Source organism: Ipomoea nil, unplaced genomic scaffold (genome assembly GCF_001879475.1).
Source record: "Ipomoea nil cultivar Tokyo-kokei standard unplaced genomic scaffold, Asagao_1.1 scaffold2283, whole genome shotgun sequence".
NCBI classification, from domain to species: domain Eukaryota; kingdom Viridiplantae; phylum Streptophyta; class Magnoliopsida; order Solanales; family Convolvulaceae; genus Ipomoea; species Ipomoea nil.
Window position 1 is genome coordinate 1,814,703 of NW_017618711.1, and position 21,804 is coordinate 1,836,506.

At 39.4% G+C, this 21,804-nt stretch overlaps 1 protein-coding gene across 1 annotated transcript; it reads left to right on the top strand.

Moving 5' to 3' along the window:
• Nucleotides 1–1,817: 1,817 nt before the first annotated feature.
• Nucleotides 1,818–6,200, top strand: LOC109151166 (receptor kinase-like protein Xa21). Its single transcript, XM_019299085.1, has 4 exons — nt 1,818–2,106; nt 3,753–5,609; nt 5,738–6,092; nt 6,166–6,200. Exons 1-3 carry the CDS (start codon nt 1,818–1,820, stop codon nt 6,082–6,084), a joined length of 2,493 nt encoding a protein of 830 aa, XP_019154630.1. The 3' UTR covers nt 6,085–6,092; nt 6,166–6,200.
• Nucleotides 6,201–21,804: the final 15,604 nt, after the last annotated feature.

Genomic DNA, 21,804 nt, shown 5'->3' on the forward strand with positions numbered 1-21,804 from the left:
CACAATAAAGTGCCATAGAGTCTTGAGAGAGACCATAATCCAGCAGCATCTGCTTCATCCAGACAAGTTGAGTGCAACACCCTCCAGTTGCTATGTATTCTGCCTCTGCCGTACTCAGGGATATTGAGTTCTGTTTCTTACTTAGCCATGACACTAAGCTTTTCCGAACAAAGAAGCATCTTCCTGATGTGTTTTTCCTGTCATCAATGTTTCCTGCCCAATCAGCATCACAGTATGCAATCAGACTCAGTTCACTGTCCTTGGAATACCATAATCCATACTGAATTGTACCCTTGATGTATTTCAAGATCCGTTTTGCAGCTATTAGATGTGACTATTTGGGATCTGATTGATATCTTGCACACATGCCAACACTGAACATTATGTCTGGACGACTAGCTGTTAAATAAAGCAAACTCCAAATCAGACTTCGATAGACTGTGAAATCTACTGACTGTCCGGCATCATCTTTAGACAGCTTAGGTAGAGTTCCAGTGAGAACATGTGCTTAGGTGAGAACACATCATGTGCATCCATCTAATATTTTTTAATGGTCTAGATTAGATTAAGTGTGTGCGAACGCGCATTAAATGTGTGCAAACACACTAAATTACGTTTGCACACATTTAATGCACGTTCGCACACACTTAATCTAATCTAGACCATTAAAAAATATTAGATGGATGCACATGATGTGTTCTCACGTTCTCACATAAGCACTTTTTCTCAAATGATCTTAAATCTATATATATATATATATATATATATATATATATATATATATATATATATATATATATATATATATATATATATATATATATATATATATATATAGAATTCGGATCAGGTGAGGACCTAATCTTAGGTGAGGACGTGAGGACTAATCTTGTGCATTTGTTTTTTTATTTGGATGGTCCAGATTTGAGTTCTTGAGATGACATGGATTGATCTTTTTTGTTAAAGTGGGATAATAGTGTCTTTTTCTATTTTTTTAAGTGTGAACGCATGTATAATCCTTGGCCAAATTGGTTTCCTATTTTCTTGGATCATCACCGTTGCAATTTGGAGCCGCGATTTCTTCATCATTGATTGAGTGTTCGCCCATACAAACTAATCAGTATTTTTTTTATTTTTTTTCACTTGTTCTTTTGAGTATAATATTGTCTATATTTGAATTGTCGTGTATATGTATAAATGCCTGGGTAGAACGATTGTGCATTCGTGTGTGCTGATTGTGCAACCTAGTGTTGTAAGTTGTGCACTATAGGCTAGGGAGTTGTGCATTATAGCACATAGTTCAATGCATCGTAGAAAATTGGATGTTCACTGTATGATTTTTTGGCGGGGTTTGAATGCACAACAATGAAGTTATTGATGCACAACACTCAGTATAGGAATGCACAACACTCAGTATAGGAATGCACATCTTTTAATAAGACTAATTTACCCTAAATTTATATATTTTAATATTTTAAAGGGATTTGTTTTCTTAATCTGTGTGATTTGTTTCTTTTAATCTCAATCATACATCATTCTGATTTAATGGTCTAAATTAGTCCTCACGTCCTCACCTAAGATTAGGTCCGCACCGGATCCGGACCCTATATATATATATATATATATATATATATATATATATATATATATATATATATATATATATATATATATATAATCGTCTTATTATATTTGTCCCTACAAAGTTTTGGGCCCGAAACATAAACTATTGCTTTGACAATTTGAAATCCCTCCGCGCAATGTTTACATTCTTGCACCCTGGAACATAAGAGATAAGGATTCTGAAGCTAGAGGTAATGGCAAAAGTGGAGGGTTCTTTTGGCTTGCACCTTCTTGATTGTGTCCACTATCTCCTGGAGGATGTGTCTTTCCCAATTCGCTTTCTCCTTTCAGAAGATGATCTTCATTACTCTGGCCTTGATGGGAGTCATTTGGTCAACATTACCAGTCATCCCTTCGATGCAAGTTTTGATGATCTTGAAGAGAGTTTGAATATCCATATGCCAGTTCTTCTTCTTATAGGCAAAATCCATTTCTACACTAAACTCCTTGTTGATGATTTTCCTCCACGACCATTTAGGATCTGTGGGTGGACATTTTAAGTCAATCGGGTCTTCTTTAACCAACCCAACGTTCTCCAAATCCTCCGCCTAACCAACACCTCTTTCCCATTTACCACCGCCTTGATCACTTCTTCTTGCACCACTGCCGGATTGTAAAATTCTCCTACATATCTATGAGAATAAATACGCGAGGGCGTTGATGAAAAAGCTATGGAGTTCAGTCTCTTTTAGACAATCTACAATCTACCTAACGTACCAGCTTGTTTTCAACATTAGAGATGAAAGTTGAGGTCTACAAGCTTTCATGAAGTTATCTTCATCTATAAGCTTTCATGAAGTTATCTTCATCCACGTCTCATGAGAGTGCATAAAAGTGCATGGTAGAGGCCATTTCTAATAGATGTGGATGAAAAGAAATAGAATATAATATTGGTTTTTCTTTAAGAGAAATTAAGAGTCTTGTGAGAGTTTGATGAGAAAAAAACAAACCCTAAATGCCAAGAGATTGAAAGGAAATGAGACTTTGGTTGAATAGATCGACTTTAAAGGGATTGAGGGTTGAATAAACTATATATATATATATATATATATATATATATATATATATATATATATATATATATAAAATTTTGGAACTTTTTAAGATTGTGAGTTTTGTAGCGAAAGCTTTAGACTTGGCCAAGTTTTGTATTTAGCTAGATTTAATTTAATTTGAACGAGTGAGTGTAATGTATGTAGTATGGATCGTTAGATAGATAAAAAGAGTGTAAAGTAAAAAGAGTGAAATATTTATAGTGGTTCACGAAATTCGCAATTCTACTCTTCTCCTTATTAACACAATGGGGGATTTGACAAAGTATTGTAAGAACAAATAAAAGTGAATGATGTTTGTCACAACACAACGCTACTTGCTTCCTCCGATGACATTCCTTGAATGTAAGTCACGAGCTCCTCGTCGACCTAATCTTCACTATATATCTTATCAATCTTCACAAAGGGTCCGCTACCAAGTCGCCATGCTCAGATGATCTTCCAACACCTTTCAAAGAAATAGATAATTTTGATATGATGTTGGACTATTAGAATATAGATGATTCTTTTGGCTTAGAATATAGTCGCTTGAAAGCTTTTGAATCTCTCTTATAATCTTATGAACTTGTAAGATCAGCTATACATGTTGGACAAACACCTTCACTTTGTGTTGGACTTACACCTTCGCACAGTGCATGTTCTCTAGCTAGTACCATAACAAATGCCAGTCATATTTCACTCTAATCTATTGGCACTTGATTAGTTAAGATGCGTAGGGATAATGAATCTTACATGTAGGTTTTTTTTATGAAAACAAAAAAAAAAAAAAAAAACAAAAAATTCAGTGGATAATGTGAACAGTGATTTGCAGTATATCATATTTGTGAATGATTTAGATGGAAGGTTTCATATTTTAGTACTGTCTTCAATATATTAATATGTTTTCATGATGTATTTAAGAATTGTATTCTTTTTTCTTGTACAATTTGGTAGGTACAATACCTCAAGAAATGAGCAATCTTGAAAAGTTGGAGTGCCTTTTTTTGCAATTCAACTCTCTTAGTGGTTCCATACCGTGGGGTATATTCAATATCTCTAGCCTAATTCAGCTATCTCTTGGGTTCAATCTTCTTTCAGGTAGCCTTCCCCCTAAAATGGGATATAAACTTCAAAATATCATAGGAATTAACCTCATTCTTAATAACCTTGGTGGAGCAATTCCAAGCTATATCTCCAATTGTTCTAAACTAGAAGTCCTATACCTCCAAAGTAACAGTTTTAGTGGCCCAATTCCTAACTCTTTGGGAGAATTAGAATTTTTGGAAGTATTGAAGATATTTGAAAACAGGTTGACAAGTGAATCCTCTTCTACAGGGGTTAATTTCATGACTTCATTGGCAAATTGTAGATACTTGAAAACACTAGAAATATCTAAAAATCCTCTGAATATTGTCCTACCAAGTTCCTTTGGTAATCTTTCGAACTCCCTTGAGCTCTTTCTTGCATTTGGTTGTAATATAAAGGGCAAAATTTCAAACGAAGTTGGTAATTTAAGTAGTCTCATGGCACTAGAGTTATCCCTAAATGAATTGACCGGAGTTGTTCCTAGAGGTATAGGAGGTCTAAACCAACTTCAAAAGTTGAACCTTGGATACAATAAACTAAGTGGGTGTTTGCCAAATAGCATTTGTAATTTGAAATACTTGGATAGTTTGTATTTAAGTAAAAATCAGATTTGGGGTTCTATTCCTGAGTGCATGGGGAATGCTACTTCTTTAAGAGAGATCTATCTACCATCTAACAGATTGAGTTTTAACATACCATCAAGCATCTGGAAGCTTAAAGACCTTTTGAAACTTGACTTGTCGTCAAATTTCTTGAATGGCTCTTTACATCTTGAGATTGGAAACATGAAAGTTGCAATATACATCAATCTATCAAGGAATCATTTTTCTGGCTATATTCCAACTACCATTGGAGGTTTGCAAAGTTTGATCAATTTTTCCTTAGCTAGTAATCTTCTACAAGGATCTATCCCTGATTCTTTTGGAAGCATGATTAGTGTGGAATACTTGGATTTGTCAAATAACAATCTCACAGGAGGGATTCCTAGGTCCTTAGAGAAGCTCCACTATCTCAAAGGTTTCAATGTATCTTTCAATAGGTTAAGTGGAGAAATCCCCAGCAAAGGTCAATTTGTAAATTTCACTTATCGATCTTTTCTGTCCAATGAAGATTTGTGTGGTTCTCCAAGGCTAAAAGTGCCACCTTGCAAAGTTCATTCGAATTCTCACTCATTAATAAGGAGAGCACTTCGGATTGTATTCATCTCTGTGGCTATGTTGATAGTGGGAATCTTAGTGATTATACTTTTATTATGGAAATGTAAAAGAAAAAATTCCACAACCAATGAGGTTGACTCTTTAAAAAAAATAGTGCCATTGAGAATTTCATACTATGAACTTCAAAGAGCAACACAAGGGTTTAATAGTAATAACTTGCTAGGGGCCGGAAGCTTCGGTTCTGTTTACAAGGGCACAATTGGAAATGGATTACTCTTTGCCGTCAAGGTCTTTAATTTGCAAGTTGAAGATGCATTTAAGAGTTTTGCTACTGAATGTGAAGTTTTGCGCAATCTCCGTCACAGAAATCTCACGAAGGTGATAAGTGTTTGCTCAAATATGGATTTTAAAGCACTCATACTTGAGTACATGCCTAATGGTAGTTTAGACAGCTGGTTGTACTCTGACGACAGGCAATCTTTGCACATCATGCAGAGATTAAACATAATGATCGATGTGGCGAGTGCATTGGAGTATTTGCACCATGGTTACTCAAGTCCAATTGCTCATTGTGATTTAAAGCCAACCAATGTTTTAATTGATGAAGATATGGTGGGACATGTAAGTGACTTTGGCATTGCGAAATTGCTTGGAGATGATGAATCAGTCGCTTATACAATAACTATGGCCACAATTGGATACATTGCTCCAGGTGATGATTCGCCTACTATACATTCTATTTTTGTTTATTTCTTTTTAACTGTCTTGCATATTTTTTATTTTTTCTTAAATGAAAAATAATAATTATAAATTTGGCTTGTATTTGAATACCTATGTTAGAGTATGGATCAAGTGGGATGGTCTCTACGAAATGTGATATTTACAATTATGGCATAATGTTGATGGAAGTGTTTACCAAGAGGAAGCCAAATGATGAAATGTTCACGGGAGACCTTAGTCTAAGGAGTTGGGTTTCTAATTCACTTTCTCATACTCTCGATGAAATTTTGGACCCAACTTTAATGAGGCCCGAAGAATTGAAATTTAGACAAAAATTGCAATGCATATCATCTATTTTAGAGTTGGCTTTGAGTTGCACAATCAAGTCTCCCAGGGAGAGAATGGATATTCAAGTTGTCCTGGCAAAACTAAACAAGATCAAACGTGAATGTCTCACAATTTTCTAAAATTTGGGGTATGCTACTCACATTTGTTAAATTAATTGCTTTCAATGTATATGGATTAATAGCGTTAGTTTATGTTTGCAGGTTGGAGGAGGTGAAAGAAATATTTAAACACCATCTCAATTTAATAATATAATGTAGTAATAATGATTTCCTTTTCTTTTCTTTATATGCATGCCTAGCTCGTTTGTGTAATTGTGTTATTTCAATATGCATGATTTAATATTTGGGATGATTATGTACTTATCTTTTTAAAGAACTCTTAAATGGTTGTCCTGTTTTCTTATTAAAAACGTTATTTAAAGTCAACTCTTAATTAAAGTATACTCTAAACTTAAATATATATGATATGATTACCTATTTGTTGTGACAATTTTCCGTATTCTTATGCATATATAATATATATATATAATATATATATATATATATATATATATATATATATATATATATATATATATATATATATATCGGTCAATATATATTTTCATAAATATTTATGAAAAAAAATTGTTAAGAGCCGAAACCTTCAGTTTTGTTTACAATAGCACATTTGGAAATGGGTTACTCTTAGCAGCCAAGGTCTTTAATTTGCAAGTTGAAGATGCATTTAAGAGTTTTGCGCAATCCCTGTCAACAGAAACTTCACAAAGCTCGTGATAAGTGTTTGCTCTAATATGGATTTTAAAACACCCATACTTGAGTACATGTCTAATGGTAGTTTAGATGGTTTGTTGTACTCTGATGACAGACAATCTTTGCACTTCAAAAATTGGTCACTAATTTTATTAGTGACCAAAATTGATATTTTTGGTGACAACTTGTGTTGTCAATAAATGCAAAATTTCTTGTAATGATCTATTTGACATGTGCATTACAGTATTTTCACCATGGTTACTCAAATCCAGTTGCACATTGTGATTTAAAGCCAACCAATATTTTAATTGATGAAGATATGGTGGGACACATGAGTGCGGTAATTTGGGCTAAACAAATAATACCCGGAGTATTCGGGTTGTCGGGTACTAATCACTAGATACTAGGTTACTCATATGAAACTAGTTCGAACAAAACTTGAAGGTTGGGTAATTGCATAATAAAACAAGCAGAATAAAATAAATAACAAGGTTTTGTAGACAATAGAGCAAAACAGGATTCTTGGGATCACAATGTTTAATCACCTAGTGCCAATTATCGTTTGTAATATTTGGTTTGGAATTAAGATTTGTGTGGGAATGAAAGGTGGAACAGAATTACTCTTGTAATCTCTATTCCTAGTGAATTTCCACTCTCGTGGCTTAACCTGTTGAAGCACAAAAAGTCAATACCGCCTCTACTAGGGCTCGAGCCCATGACCTCCCATTTGGGAGAGTCACTTCACTTCATGTGAGTGTGTGTGTATAGGAAAAAATTCAAATGCGGCGAGACCTTCCCGTGCGGTTGTGCGACGATTTTCAGAATACACCAACAGTGTTAACAATATGCACCAATAGTGTAAGAGAAACACACAACAATGAAATGAAAAAATACACCAAAAAATACACAACACACCATAAAAAATACACCATATAACTCCCTACCATTAACGGTGTATTTCCGAACATTGTGTGATGCATTTAGTCATACCTAATGGTGTGTTTTTTGTAATGTGTACCTAATTTGTGTATACTTTTGTGGTGCATTTCTTAACGTTGATAGTATATATTTGTCTAACTATTGGTGTATTTTGAAAATCGCCGCACGGGAGGTTCTCGCCGCACTTAAACTAAATGCGCACAAACAATAATCTATGGATCTAAGGTAAATTTTGATCTCAGTGATTGATTGCGAGGAGATAGCCGGTAGCATGGTTGTAATTAAGTTGAACATTAGGTTATTGTTTGTTTTTTCAAATGCACATTAGGTAATTAAAATTGCTTAAAAAAAAGCTTTTTTTTTAAAAATCAATTTGTAATTGATACGCGAGGTAACTGAAACTTGTTTGATCAAATGCTAAATAGAGATTTGAAAGGTAAACAGAGCTTTGAAAATGAACCAATGGCAAAGTCTTTGTTGATTAGAATATATGATTAACAAAAGCAGTTATAAAAAGTAAGGGAAAAACCATAAAGCACTTATTCGCATTTTAAAAATAAAACAAGCGCTACATCTAAATAGACATTTTCGTGCGATGGCAATACGTGAGGCTCTCTCATGGCTACAGAATCACAATCATCACAATATTGTCATCTTGACGGATTGCGCAGTTCTTGTGGATAGTTTTCGAGGCAGCAGGTCTTATCGTTCGTATCTTGGCATTGTTTTAGATTCATGTTTGCGTTTGTTTAATTCATTCCCAGTTCATTCAATTCAGTTTGTTCGCAGAGGCACCAATTTGGTAGCTCATGCCTTAGCTAAACATGTAAGGGCGGTTCACGAACGTTCAGTATGGACCGAGTCCCTACCATCTTTTATTCCTTTCGAGTTAAGTTAATGCAATATATGAAGTTTTTGGCTTTCAAAAAATATGATTAACAAAAGCAGTTATAAAAAGTAAGGGAAAAACCATAAAGCACTTATTCGCATTTTAAAAATAAAACAAGCGCTACATCTAAATAGACATTTTCGTGCGGTCATGTCACCACCAGGTATGCAAGAATGCATCACTAAATGTTTATAAATGGCGCACCTGATAGGCTTAGCTTATTTTAATTAATTTTGCTTAGTTTATCTAAGTAAGTCGATGTTGGTTTTAGATTTCTTGTTTTGCGGTTATTATTTATGCTTTTTATGTAATCAGAGGTATGCTCCGGTATCACATGTATTTGGATTTTGATTTATATTTACATCTCCGATTTGATGTTTAGAAATGCTTCAAGGTGTGGTACATTTATGCATTTTACCATGGTACATTTCTGAACACGTAGTATATTTATGTATACCTAGTGGCAGTGGCGGATCTAGCATGGGGACAACTGCTCCCACCTTCACCCTATATATAACCCTTGTATATATATATGTATATATAGTACAGGTTTTACTATAAGTATAAAAAAAAAAAAAAAGATAAAAGTTAATAATAGATGATTAGAGTAAGTGGCAAAGCATGATATTAGCCTTAAGAATGGCCAAGTTTTGAATCTTATTATATAGTTTTATTCAACACAGCTTATTATGACTTTTCTTTTCAACACACAATTTCTTAATGACTTAAAAATATTAATTAATGACGAGATGCACACACACACACACATATATATATATATATAATGTGTTTTCTATTCCAATTATTTTATCAAATTAATTATGTTTCATATTTTGTTATGAATATTTTTATAAAATTTTGATGTGTTTTATTTTTCGCACATATCCAACAATATTTATGACTATACTTCTTAAATGTTTTTTTTTTCTTCACATTATCTCGATCTTTTATTATGTTTCACCCCCACTGGAAAAAGTTTATGGATTCGCCCCTACCTAATGGTGCCGCATGACTGCACGTTCCAAGGTTGTGCATTTTTGTGGTGCATTTGTGCATTGCCACCCATGTGTGCACAAATGATATGCCTACTTAAAACATAATCCCTATACTATGACTACAAAATTTCGAACATTGATCTCTTCTCCAAAATAATGTCTACTAACAATTTTAACTTCTTCGTTTGTGTCAATCTGGACCATGTGATTCCTTTTTGTCCAATGCTTTGTGTCTTTCCTAAGCATACTAGGAATAATTGCCTTCCAAAACTGATTACAAATTAAACATGTTTATGCAAAATAATTTAGCCAATTTAGTTTAAACATGCATTTACCATCTTCCAGGCCACTTTGAATTTTTTGGCAAGAACTATTTAAGCTCCCCCTAAATTTTAGAAATGCTCCCCCTAAATATATTAAGATAATTAAAATAAATTTTACCACATAAGTTACATATGAAAAATCCCTTAGAGTTTACAACCAATTTTTTTAGGGGCTACCCACTGTCTGACCAAGTATTCTAAGAAGGATTTCAACCATTCTTCAGCAAACTTAAATTTTATTCATTCTTCAAAAATTTTTAGGCTTCATTATCTAAATATTCTTCCAAGCACGTTCGATTTCATTCTTACCGTCCGATTGTTGAGGCTAAAGGACAAGGCTACCAGTCTACAATAGTTATTGCGTGGATTGTGTGTAGTGTGGACCACGGTCCAAAAACGACGTCATTTTGTTTAATTTTATTTTTTTGCGCGCCCAGTTGCAACATGCATTTTTATAACTCATAAGGTAATACATTATTTTAAAAGATAATGTACATTATTTTAAAACATCATGTACTCATTATATTCTAAATACGTAATGTAAATTATTCTAACGCATAATATATACAATGATATTTTGAACTGTGGTCCACACAGATGTGTGGACCGTGATTTGCCATAAGTGTATATATGCCGGTAGCAATTCGAGGTTTTTAAAAAAAAATAATAATAATAATATTACTGACTCTATTACATTGTAGTATTTGTTCATTTATACTTTCTCAACCTGTTGAAGCACAAAGAGTCAACAATAATTCAATTGAGTCTCGATCTCATAATTTTTTATATGAGACAATCATTACATGTCATCTGAGTATAAGGTGCTTCTAACATTTCCATTATGTCACCATTAAGTGGTGCAAGTTAATAGGTCATTTATCGCCATAATGTTGTGGTTTGAAACGGAAGTAACAGTTTCTATTACTTAACCTATAATGATGGCACGTAGGTTATATATATGTGTATGGTCCTCCCACTGCTCCTGTGACTTGAGACAGGACACCATCTAGTTTCTCTGGAGATCAAGTGGTAGACAAAACCTAGTTCTTCACTATTATTCAAGCAATGCAATAGGAGATCACAACTATCGCTGGAGATGCTCGATCATAAGCTTCCGCTATCAAGGTTAGATTTCATGTAATATAGTATATTTCTAACAGTGCTTGGCAGTAGCAAGTTGAGTTATGACTTAGAATGCCGTGTAAAATATGATTTTAATTAATACTGTAATGCTGCTAGAACACTCTCGCTAAGACATAAAATTTGGACTCTCTCAAAGTGCAATAATATAATTCTAGAATAGTCATTTAGCTAGCTGAATTCTAGAATAGTCATTTAGCTAGCTAGCTTGACAAGCTAGATATATTTCACTTATTTCTACGTCTCTTTAATCTCATTTATTAAACAAGTACTTAATATGGAACCATACACCACATAAAAATTATAGACAAATCTAGACTTTCCATTTAGATTATGTATGTGGCTATGATATTTATTTTTATTTTTTAATTTCAGTAATTTGCTCTCTAGCTTAGCTTTCTTCCTGTAGAGTTCTTTCTCCATTTTTCTTTGGAGATTTTCTTGTCCGACCTTTCTTTTATTCAACTATGAACTCAATTCATTTTTGTATTTTTAATTCTCCATCGTTTGAGTATATGGTATATTGTCTATATTTGTGATTGACCTATATGTGATTTTCACGGGCCAATTGTTAAAAAAAAAAATACGTGACAGGATAATAGGGCTGGCATCCGACCCGGATCATAAGTGGGCATCTGACCCGGCATCACATGGGAATCCAACGGACAAGACCCCAACGGACAAAACTCCAACGGTTAGGAGTTCCAACAGGTGCCACCTTTACTCTCATTGAAGCCAGCATTGAAGCCAGCATTGATGAGAGAGAATTAAAGGCTTAGGCTCCCCATTTATGTCCCATGTTGTTACCGTTAGGACTCTAGTATAAATGGGGCTCTCCTCTGCTAGCAAAGGGGACGTTCAATACTCTGGACAAAGACACACTGTACTTTCTATACTGAGACAAAAAGCAATTCAACTATTGTTACTCTCTTATAGCATTATTATATTATTATTACCGGTATCATCGGTAATATATATATAATATATTATATGAGGATTGTCAACTCGGTTACCATTCCAAATGGATGTTCATAGGTTTGAACCCCGGTGGTGGGGGACTGGGGGCTTAGATTCTTTGATTTTCTAGAAGTGGTCTGAGTGGAGGTCGTCGGCCGGTAGTATACTGTATATAAGTTCTGAATTTTGAAGACTGAAGTTCTTCATTAGGTAGTTTAATCAGGGGCTGGAGTAGTGGTTCAAGGTGTACAAAAAAAAGGCTTTTGGATGTAAATTGTAGAGCATTTTATACTCGTAGTGGTAGTCACAGTCTTAACTTGGCTTTGTGTGCAAGCTGTGGCAAAACAATGGATTCTTTTACAGTAGTGCAACGTATTTATACAATTGAACAACTATTATTTATATATGATGGATATATTGGACCCGGAATGAACCGACCCGGAGAGACGGACCCGAGGCGCCTCGGCCCAACCCCTTGGGCCGTGGCCGGGTCGGCCCAAAGCAACTCGGCCATGGGCCGAGCCCGGCCACGGACGAGCTCGGTACCATGGACCCAGCTACTGCCGAGCCGAGCCGGTCCATGGTGGACTCGGCTAGCCCGAGCTCAGCACATGCCCGGCTCGGCCATGCCGAGTCGCCCCGCTTTGGACCCGGTCCCGGAGGGGACGCGGTCAAAGCGGGACGATCTAACCACCCCCGGTTCTAGGGGTGCGGTTGGGGGTTGAGCTGGTATAAAAAGCTCCCTCCTTGTCCTAACAAAGGACCCTGATCATTATCTGACACAACATATTCTTGAACTACTATCTTCTAGCATTATTGTCCTAATCAAGTCTTGTAATAGCTTATTAGCGATAATTAATACAATATACGGTCCCTGCGACCTTACGACATCTCTGCGTTATATTATTTATTTCGTACACATTCTTATCCGGGTTTAATAATTCGGGCCACCCCGGGTGAATTAAATCCATCATTGGTGCTCTTGTTGAGAGCTGCTGTACTAGCTCAAGTGTGTTCTATATTCAGTGGTCCACCGCGACCAGCTACCATGATAAGGTCGAGATCCAACTCTCTACCACACCAACGGTTCCCGTGGCACCCAGCTCGCCGCAACTGAGAACGGCCCCAACGGGGCCCCCAGCCTCCAACCGGCCGCCTCCACTAGGTCGGGGACTTGAGAGATCACCTCACCAACCATCGCAGCGATGGGGTGCCATCTTCCATCGCCCCTCCTCCAAATCTCGCCCCGCTACAGGAGGGGGCGGTTACCCCTTAGCAATCGCTCACCTCACAGAGGGTCCCCAAGGAGGTGCGCACGACAGTCTGGAGGCCACATAAAGGATGCCGACCCCGCCTCCACCTCCCTCAAGGGGCACACCGGTCCAAGCACCCAGCTACCTCGGGCACTCAACACTCAAATCGAAGAAGATGTCAACTCACCCCGACCATCGGACACGCGGGGAGGGGGTGACATCCGCCAAGATCACCATCGAGAGGGTGATAGAGGGAGGTCGACCCATGTTAGGCCCGCCTTTAAAAGGCGGGGCATGCGCGTGTCGGCCCGAGATAGGTTGGGCACAAGGCCAACCCCTAACGCACTACAAGCGAAGGAATCATGTCCCCGAAGGTCGCCAAGCCGTGGGCCCCGAGCTCCGCCGCAACGCGAGTAGGCCTCCCGAGATGAGAGGTCGGGAAACAAATGGTTGAGCTCCAAGCACCAATCGTGACGAGGTCGAGCAGCTCCATAAGCGAATGAACGAGCTCCCAAAGGGGATGGTCGTGCCCCAACAAGCTACCACATTGTCGACCCACCCCGTTGAGGGGCTCCAAAGAGGTGTCCGAGCCCTCTTGCTTGGCCCCGACGTCTCTCGAGGGGTGCCTACATTTACCCCGCCCCTCCCAAGGGGGCGTGATAGGTCAAGCACCCGGCTCCCCCGAACCCAGGAGCTCAAATATTGACATATGTTCTTATTAACCCATGGTTGCAGTCGTGCGTACCGCCCCCAACCTTATCATTTACCTAACGGTAGTACATGGGGGATGCCCCACTCACTACCTAACGGAAGAACATGTTATGGGTTGCTTGCCCCTTGACAAGGTCGAAGTCAAGCCGGTGGGAAGAACCTACATAGTCCCCCGTGATATACACTACAAGAAGTCCTCCAATGACACCTTGCTACATTAGGTGTCAGTCATAGAGGAGGTCCACAAAGGGACCTGCCCGGTCCACCGGGGGTTCGTCCCCTGTAATGATGTTTTAAGAGGTGGAGCATTCCCTCCAAAGATGTTGCAAGAGGTGATCCGTCCTCTCCAATGATGTTTCAAGAGGTCATTCGTCCTCTCCAATGATGTTTCAAGAGGTCGTCCGTCCTCTCCAATGATGTTTCAAGAGGGGGAACGTCTCCTCGAACGATTTTTTAAGAGGTGGAGCGTCCCCTCCAAAGATGTGGCAAGAGGTGATCCATCCTCTCCAATGATCTTCCAAGAGGTGGGACATCTCATCCTACAACGTTTTAAGAGGTGGAGCGTCCCCTCCAACTATGTTGTAAGAATTGAGTACTCACCCGACCTCCCCAAGCGTACCCTAAGGGGGCACGAGGTCCGACCTCGCGTACCAACCCCGACGGGAGAACCCGATGGCTTAGTCCGGCAGGACTTGGCTCATGCGGGTAGCGTACCCTAAGGGGGCACGAGGTCCGATCTCGCGTACCGACCCCGACGGAAGAGCTCGGTGGCTTAGTCCGGCAGGACTCGGCCCAAGTGGCTTGCGCACCCTAAGGGGGCACGAGGTCCGACCTCGCGTACCAACCCCGACGGAAGAGCCCGGTGGCTTAGTCCGGTAGGACTAGGCTCAAGCGGCTAACGTACCTTAAGGGGGCACGAGGTCCGACCTCGCGTACCAACCCCGACGGAAGAGCTCGGTGGCTTAGTCTGGCAGGACTCGACCCAAGCGTCTTGCGCACCTTAAGGGGGCACGAGGTCCGACCTCGCGTACCAACCCCGACGGAAGAGCCCGGTGGCTTAGTCCGGTAGGACTAGGCTCAAGCGGCTAACGTACCCTAAGGGGGAACGAGGTCCGACCTCGCGTACCAACCCCGACGGAAGAGCTCGGTGGCTTAGTCCGGCAGGACTCGACCCAAGCGTCTTGCGCACCCTAAGGGGGCACGAGGTCTGACCTCGCGTACCAACCCCGACGGAAGAGTCCGATGACTTAGTCCGGCAGGACTTAGCTCATGCGGGTAGTGCACCCTAAGGGGGCACGAGGTCCGACCTCGCGTACCAACCCCGACGGAAGAGCCCGGTGGCTTAGTCCGGTAGGACTAGGCTCAAGCGGCTAACGTACCCTAAGGGGGCACGAGGTCCGACCTCGCGTACCAACCCCGACGGAAAAGTCCGGTAGGACTAGGCTCAAGCGGCTAACGTACCCTAAGGGGGCACGATGTCCGACCGCGCGTACCAACCCCGGCGGAGGTACCCGGCGGCTTAGTCTAGGGAGACTAGGCTCAAACGGTTAACATAAGGCATTGTGCTAAAAAAAATGAATCAATAAGGGAGAGCTGATTGTCCATTCAAAACGCCAAGTCAATACAATGTGCCCACCTCCCAGAGGGGAAACATAAAATGTGCCCACCTCCGGGAGGGGAAGCATGTTTAACGAAGCAAAGGCAAAAGGAAGTATCTCCCGGAGTGGAGACATAAAAGGTGCCCACCTCCGGGAGGGGGAACATGTTTAACAAAGCAAAGACATAAGGAAGTACATCCCGGAGGGGAGACATAAAATGTGCCCACCTCCGGGAGGGGAAGCATGCTTATCGAAGCAAGGTACAAAAGGACACACCACCCGGAGGGGAGCCATAAGATATGCCCACCTCCCGGAGGGGAGACATAAAATGTGCCCACCTCTCGGAGGGGAGACATAAAATGTGCCCACCTCCCGGAGGAGAGACACAAATGTGCCTACCTCCGGGGGGAGAGGCATGTTAGGAAAAGTACAAAGTGGTGGAGCGGAAGACGGAACCCATATGATAAAGAAGGGATGACGCTAATCAAGCCGCTATCAAGTCTAATCCTTGACGTTGGGGTCCGTCACGTTGGGGTCGGCCACATTGGGGTCGGCCACGTTGGGGTCGGTCACGTTGGGGTCGGCCACGTTGGGGTCGGCCACGTTGGGGTCTGTCACGTTAGGGTCGGCCACGTTGGGGTCAGCCACGTTGGGGTCGGTCATGTTGGGGTCGGCCACGTCGGGGTCGGCCACATTGGGGTCGGCCGTGTGGGGCTCAGACCCATGGAGTGCGACTCGTGTTTAATCTCCTTCATTAACGAACCTCGGCCCAAGACGCCTCGACACAAGGCACCTCGGCCCAAGAGAGCCTACCTCATGAGCTCACCCAAGAGGAGGACGACTACCTCATGAGCTCGCCCAAAAGTGAACTCAGAAATCAAAGTCTCATACACGATGCCAGGGAGTCCAAGACTTGTTAGTGTTCTTGCGAAAGAGAAGAAGTCCCGATTGCGATGGAATCACACCAAAGTTGGCCAAAGAGGAATGCGGAAGAGAAGAAGTCTCGCTCATGATGGATATATTACAATTGGAGCAAACCGACCCAGGAAAGAGGAACAAGGAAGTATGGAATAGACCCGGGGCATCGTGGTGGGGGCCCGTGCTCGGCCCAAGGTGCCTCGGTCATGGTGAGCTCGGTCACAGGAGGTCGGCTAATTATCAACTCGGGGCAATCGCGTGGGAGTCGGCTCGCAATGTGTCTACTCTCTATCGTTGTCGACTTATCACAACGAAGAGGGTGGGGGACTCGTGATGGATATATTGGACCCGGAATGAACCGACCCGGAGAGACGGACCCGAGGCGCCTCGGCCCAACCCCTTGGGCCGTGGCCGGGTCGGCCCAAAGCAACTCGGCCATGGGCCGAGCTCGGTACCATGGACCCGGCTACTGCCGAGCTGATAATTATATACAATGTCAATTTTTTTAACATAAGACACATGATAATTAAGGATAATGAATATATTAGTGATTGTATAAGGCGTATGTTCTTCTCAAACTTCACCAACCAACTGAGCTGTCCATGCGGGCTTGTATATGGTGGTCATATGCAGGGCCGTCCCTGGGCATGATTGCCCAGGACACTTGCACATTTTGGGGGCCCCAATTAGAGAACATATATATATATACATATACTATACAGAGCCCACTTCGAACCAGAGCTGCTCCGTGAAGAACTGAAGAAGAGCCCACTTCGAACCAGAGCTGCTCCGTGAAGAACTGAAGAAGAGATGATGAACTCTTTCTTTTTGGAGGAGGCGAGGAGCTATATGGGAAGAAGAAAAGATGTAGACATGATTGACATGACTTAAGTAGAGTAGGAATTGATTTTTTTTTCTTCTTTTGTGTAAAGTTCCAAGCTATAATTATATAGGTTTAGCTTCTTCTTTTTTGAAAATATAATTATATCTAAATTGTCATTTGTCCCTCAAAATTGGCACCCTGCTGTATAGTATGTGTATATATAAATTTTTTTTTTAACAATTGGCCCCCAAATTTAGGGGCCAATTGTTAAAAAAAAAATACGTATATACATATATAATATATTATATGAGTTATATATTTATATATACTGGTCATATTTGGTAAAATAGTTAACTTATCTATTAATTTTGACTCATTTGATTATTTTTAGCTATTTGACATGGTTAAAAAATTAATATAAGTGTTTGGTTAATCAGTTTTTTATAACTTTAAAAAGCTAATATAAAATTCAAAAAGATGCTCAAAGCAACTTTTTCAATTAGCTTTTGAGAAAATAAATTATACCAAACATCTATCAGCTAACAGTTAATTTACCAAACATTTTTCTACAATCAACTAATGTTATCAATTAGTCATACCTTCTAACCCAATCAGCTATCAGCTAACATCTATTTATCAAATAGGGCCATAATTTTTTTTACAATTGGGCCCCAAATTTGGGGGCATAATTGTAAAAAAAATTTAAAAAATTATATACTTATATACATATATTATATGAGGATTGTCAACTCGGTTACCATTCCAAATGGATGTTCATAGGTTTGAACCCCGGTGGTGGGGGACTGAGGGCTTAGATTCTTTGATTTTCTAGAAGTGGTCTGAGTGGAGGTCGTCGGCCGGTAGTATATTGTATATAAGTTCTGAATTTTGAAGACTGAAGTTCTTCATTAGGTAGTTTAATCAGGGGCTGGAGTAGTGGTTCAAGGTGCACTAAAAAAGGCTCTTGGATGTAAATTGTAGAGCATTTTATACTCGTAGTGGTAGTCACAGTCTTAACTTGGCTTTGTGTGCATGATATTACAAATAGTTGTGGCAAAACAATGGATTCTTTTAGAGTAGTGCAACGTATTTATACAATTGAACAACTATTATATATATATATATGATGGATATATTGGACCCGGAGAGACGGACCCGAGGCGCCTCGGCCCAACCCCTTGGGCCGTGGCCGGGTCGGCCCAAAGCAACTCGGCCATGGGCCGAGCCCGGCCACGGACGAGCTCGGTACCATGGACCCGGCTACTGCCGAGCCGAGTCGGTCCATGGTGGACTCGGCTAGCCCGAGCTCAGCACATGCCCGGCTCGGCCATGCCGAGTCGCCCCGCTTTGGACCCGGTCCCGGAGGGGACGCGGTCAAAGTGGGACGATCTAACCACCCCCGGTTCTAGGGGTGCGGTTGGGGGTTGAGCTGGTATAAAAAGCTCTCTCCTTGTCCTAACAAAGGACCCTGATCATTATCTGACACAACATATTCTTGAACTACTATCTTCTAGCATTATTGTCCTAATCAAGTCTTGTAATAGCTTATTAGCGATAATTAATACAATATACGGTCCCTGCGACCTTACGACATCTCTGCGTTATATTATTTATTTCGTACACATTCTTATCCGGGTTTAATAATTCGGGCCACCCCGGGTGAATTAAATCCATCAATATATATGAAATACTTGAAAAGGGGTCCAAATTACAATGTCATACAAGACCTCCATTTTTATTGGAACGACCCTGATCATATGGGACGTAGTGATGAGGACGGTTTTCACGCATCCATCAAGTATCAAATTACAGTATAGAGTTTAAATATCGTTCCACTGGAGATGGCTCTTGTAATGTTAGGAATTGATGTAAAGTGGAGTTAAGCACAAGCTAAAACTACCCTTTTAGAAGTTAGACCTATCGATAAGGAGATGATTTGATATGATTAAGCTAATAACAAATAAGACAAGTAAAACAAAGGACCGGGACTTGGTTTATTCAAGCTAAGATGCCAAATATTGTACTAAAGATTAGGGAATTAAACAAGGCATAGGGTAAGTGAGATGCACAAAAGTGTCCAAATACCACTCTCGTAGCTATTTGGACTTGCAACCTCACATTGAACTCCACTCTCGTGACAATTCAACCCAAGGATGCCCAAACAAGAACACAAGGCAAAGATTCCCCTTAACACCCAAAATACTCTCGTATTCGGTATTAAGTGTGTGAATGTGTGGCTAGTGTACAAGCTCTACTCTCGTAGCAACAAACACACTCCAAAACAAGCATATAATTGGGATCCAACAATCATACACAAATTTCTCAACAAACCCATTTCACACAACAACCCTAGATCACCCAAATAATCCCCTTTATGCAATACAACTCAAATAGGCATCAATAGCAAGAAATCAAACCAAATCCAAGTCCTAAAACACTTAGCTACTCATAATCTAACAATAGATACACAATATTAAAAGAGAAATTCAAAGCATAGATGAAAAGTAAAGAGAAGAGATGAATAAGAAAACTTCTCTATTGAAGCCTTGAAATCCAAGATTTGCAATGTTCTTGAGCTTGGAAATGGAAAGAAAACACAAATCTACACTAATCTAAGCTATTCTAAACTAACCCTAACTAAAGAAATGAAAGGGGAATGAAAGATGTGTTTTTGGGGTGAAAAATCCCCTTTTAAATGAGCAAAAATGGGCTGCTATGTGTTGCAGAGAGCTGGCCACGGGTGTGGCTTCACCCGTGGCCAGAAATGCAGGGCACACTGCCCAGTGGCCACGGGTGTGGCCACGGCCGTGGCCACACCCGTGGCCACAGGCAGTGTGCACTGCCTGTGCACTGAGTCCATCTTCTAGGCATATTTTCATCCTCGAAACGTTTGAATTAGCCTTTGTGGTCTTCATCAAAGTTGTAGCCCTTGAAGTTAGCTTTTCAATGATATAAAAATCACTTGATTTGGACACTCCTAGACCGAGATATGGTCAAAATACGGAGACTGCGCCAATCTGGGCGAGAAATGCCACCTTACTATCTTTTGCTTTGCCTTTGCTTTGAATTGCCTATATCATTAAAACCACTAAGGCACAAATATTTGGCACATGGAAGAGTGTTGTTCAATCTTCTTTTCTTCATTTTGCCTCACAAAAATATCCTCATGCTATGATGACTTGAAATCTTGATCAAATAACTCAATGTTTGGGTCAAAACATCATTTTCTTGTCAAGTCACCTAAGCACAAACAATCATTCCATAAGTTACCAAATTGGCTCAATAATATAATGATTAACAAGTAAAAATACCAAAATATACAAAGAAAAAGCATTAGCTTTAGACATTCATCACGTAGCATTAGAGTACATTTGATGGATATTAACAATTCCAATAGTCTTCTATAAGTGGCCAACAAATACTCAAGTTTTTAATTGGATACGGCGCTTGTGGTATGGAACGAAATGGGATGTAGCATTAGAGTTTACTTTTGATTTTATGAATATATTCACAACTCCAATTGTCTTCTAGCGGTGCCCACTGAAATTTTCAATTGAATAAAGGGTTTGTGGTTAGATGGAATGAGATGTAGTCAAGTTTAAAGCTATTCGTTGAAGACTCACGATCGAGTCAAAACTCAATGTTCTACAGATGAGATGCCCAAGAAACACTAAAGTCTTCCATGCATTAACGTATGGCATTTAATAATTCGTGTTGCTTATTCGATTTTTGTTAAGTTCAATGAATTAACTTATTTACGAATAATTAGATGACACCGCTTTCAAAAAAAAAAAAAAAGGGATAAAGTACAAATAAGTCACTGTATTATTTGGGAAAAAGTAATTAAGCCATCGAACTCAAATAACCCCCAAATAAGCCATTGAACCCGGAAAAAAAAAAGTAATTATCATTTTTAACAGGTTAACTCCAAGTTTTTGCTGACTCGATTGCCAAATGTTTATTTTATTTACGTTTTTTTTTTATTATAATCCACCTACATAGTAATATATTTTAAAGTAATTATAATCAAAGTAGTTTTGTTTTGTCTAGATTTAATTTATTTATTTATTATTATTTTGTAAACAAAAGATCCAGTGAAAAAATAATAATAAATAAATAAATCAAATCTCGACAAGACAAAACTATTTTTATTATAATTACTTTAAAATATAATACTATCCAAGCGGATAATATTAATAAAAATAATAATAAACGTAAATAAAATAAACATTTGGCAATCCAATCAGTAAAAACCTAGAGTTAACCTGTAAAAAATGTTAATTGCACTTTTTTTCAGGATTCAATGGCTTATTTGCTCTTTTTTTCTGGGTTCAATGGCTTATTTGAGGGTTATTTGAGTTCGATGGCTTAATTGCTGTTTTCCAAATAGTTCAGTGGCTTATTTGTACTTTATCCCAAAAAAAAAGGGGTCAGGTTAAATTTAAGTTGTATGTCAAAATCCGCTTAGAACCTCATCCGATTCACTATGTATATATATGTGACAATTAATATCATAGAACAGGACCTACATAGCATTATAG

Bases quoted from the DNA above. Each gene is read 5' to 3' on its own strand.
- LOC109151166 (XM_019299085.1), top strand. From the start codon at position 1,818: ATGGCAAAAGTGGAGGGTTCTTTTGGCTTGCACCTTCTTGATTGTGTC. The intron at 2,107-3,752 runs GTGGGTGGACAT...ATCTTCTTTCAG, and splicing joins TCCACGACCATTTAGGATCT to GTAGCCTTCCCCCTAAAATG. The intron at 5,610-5,737 runs GTGATGATTCGC...TACCTATGTTAG, and splicing joins AATTGGATACATTGCTCCAG to AGTATGGATCAAGTGGGATG.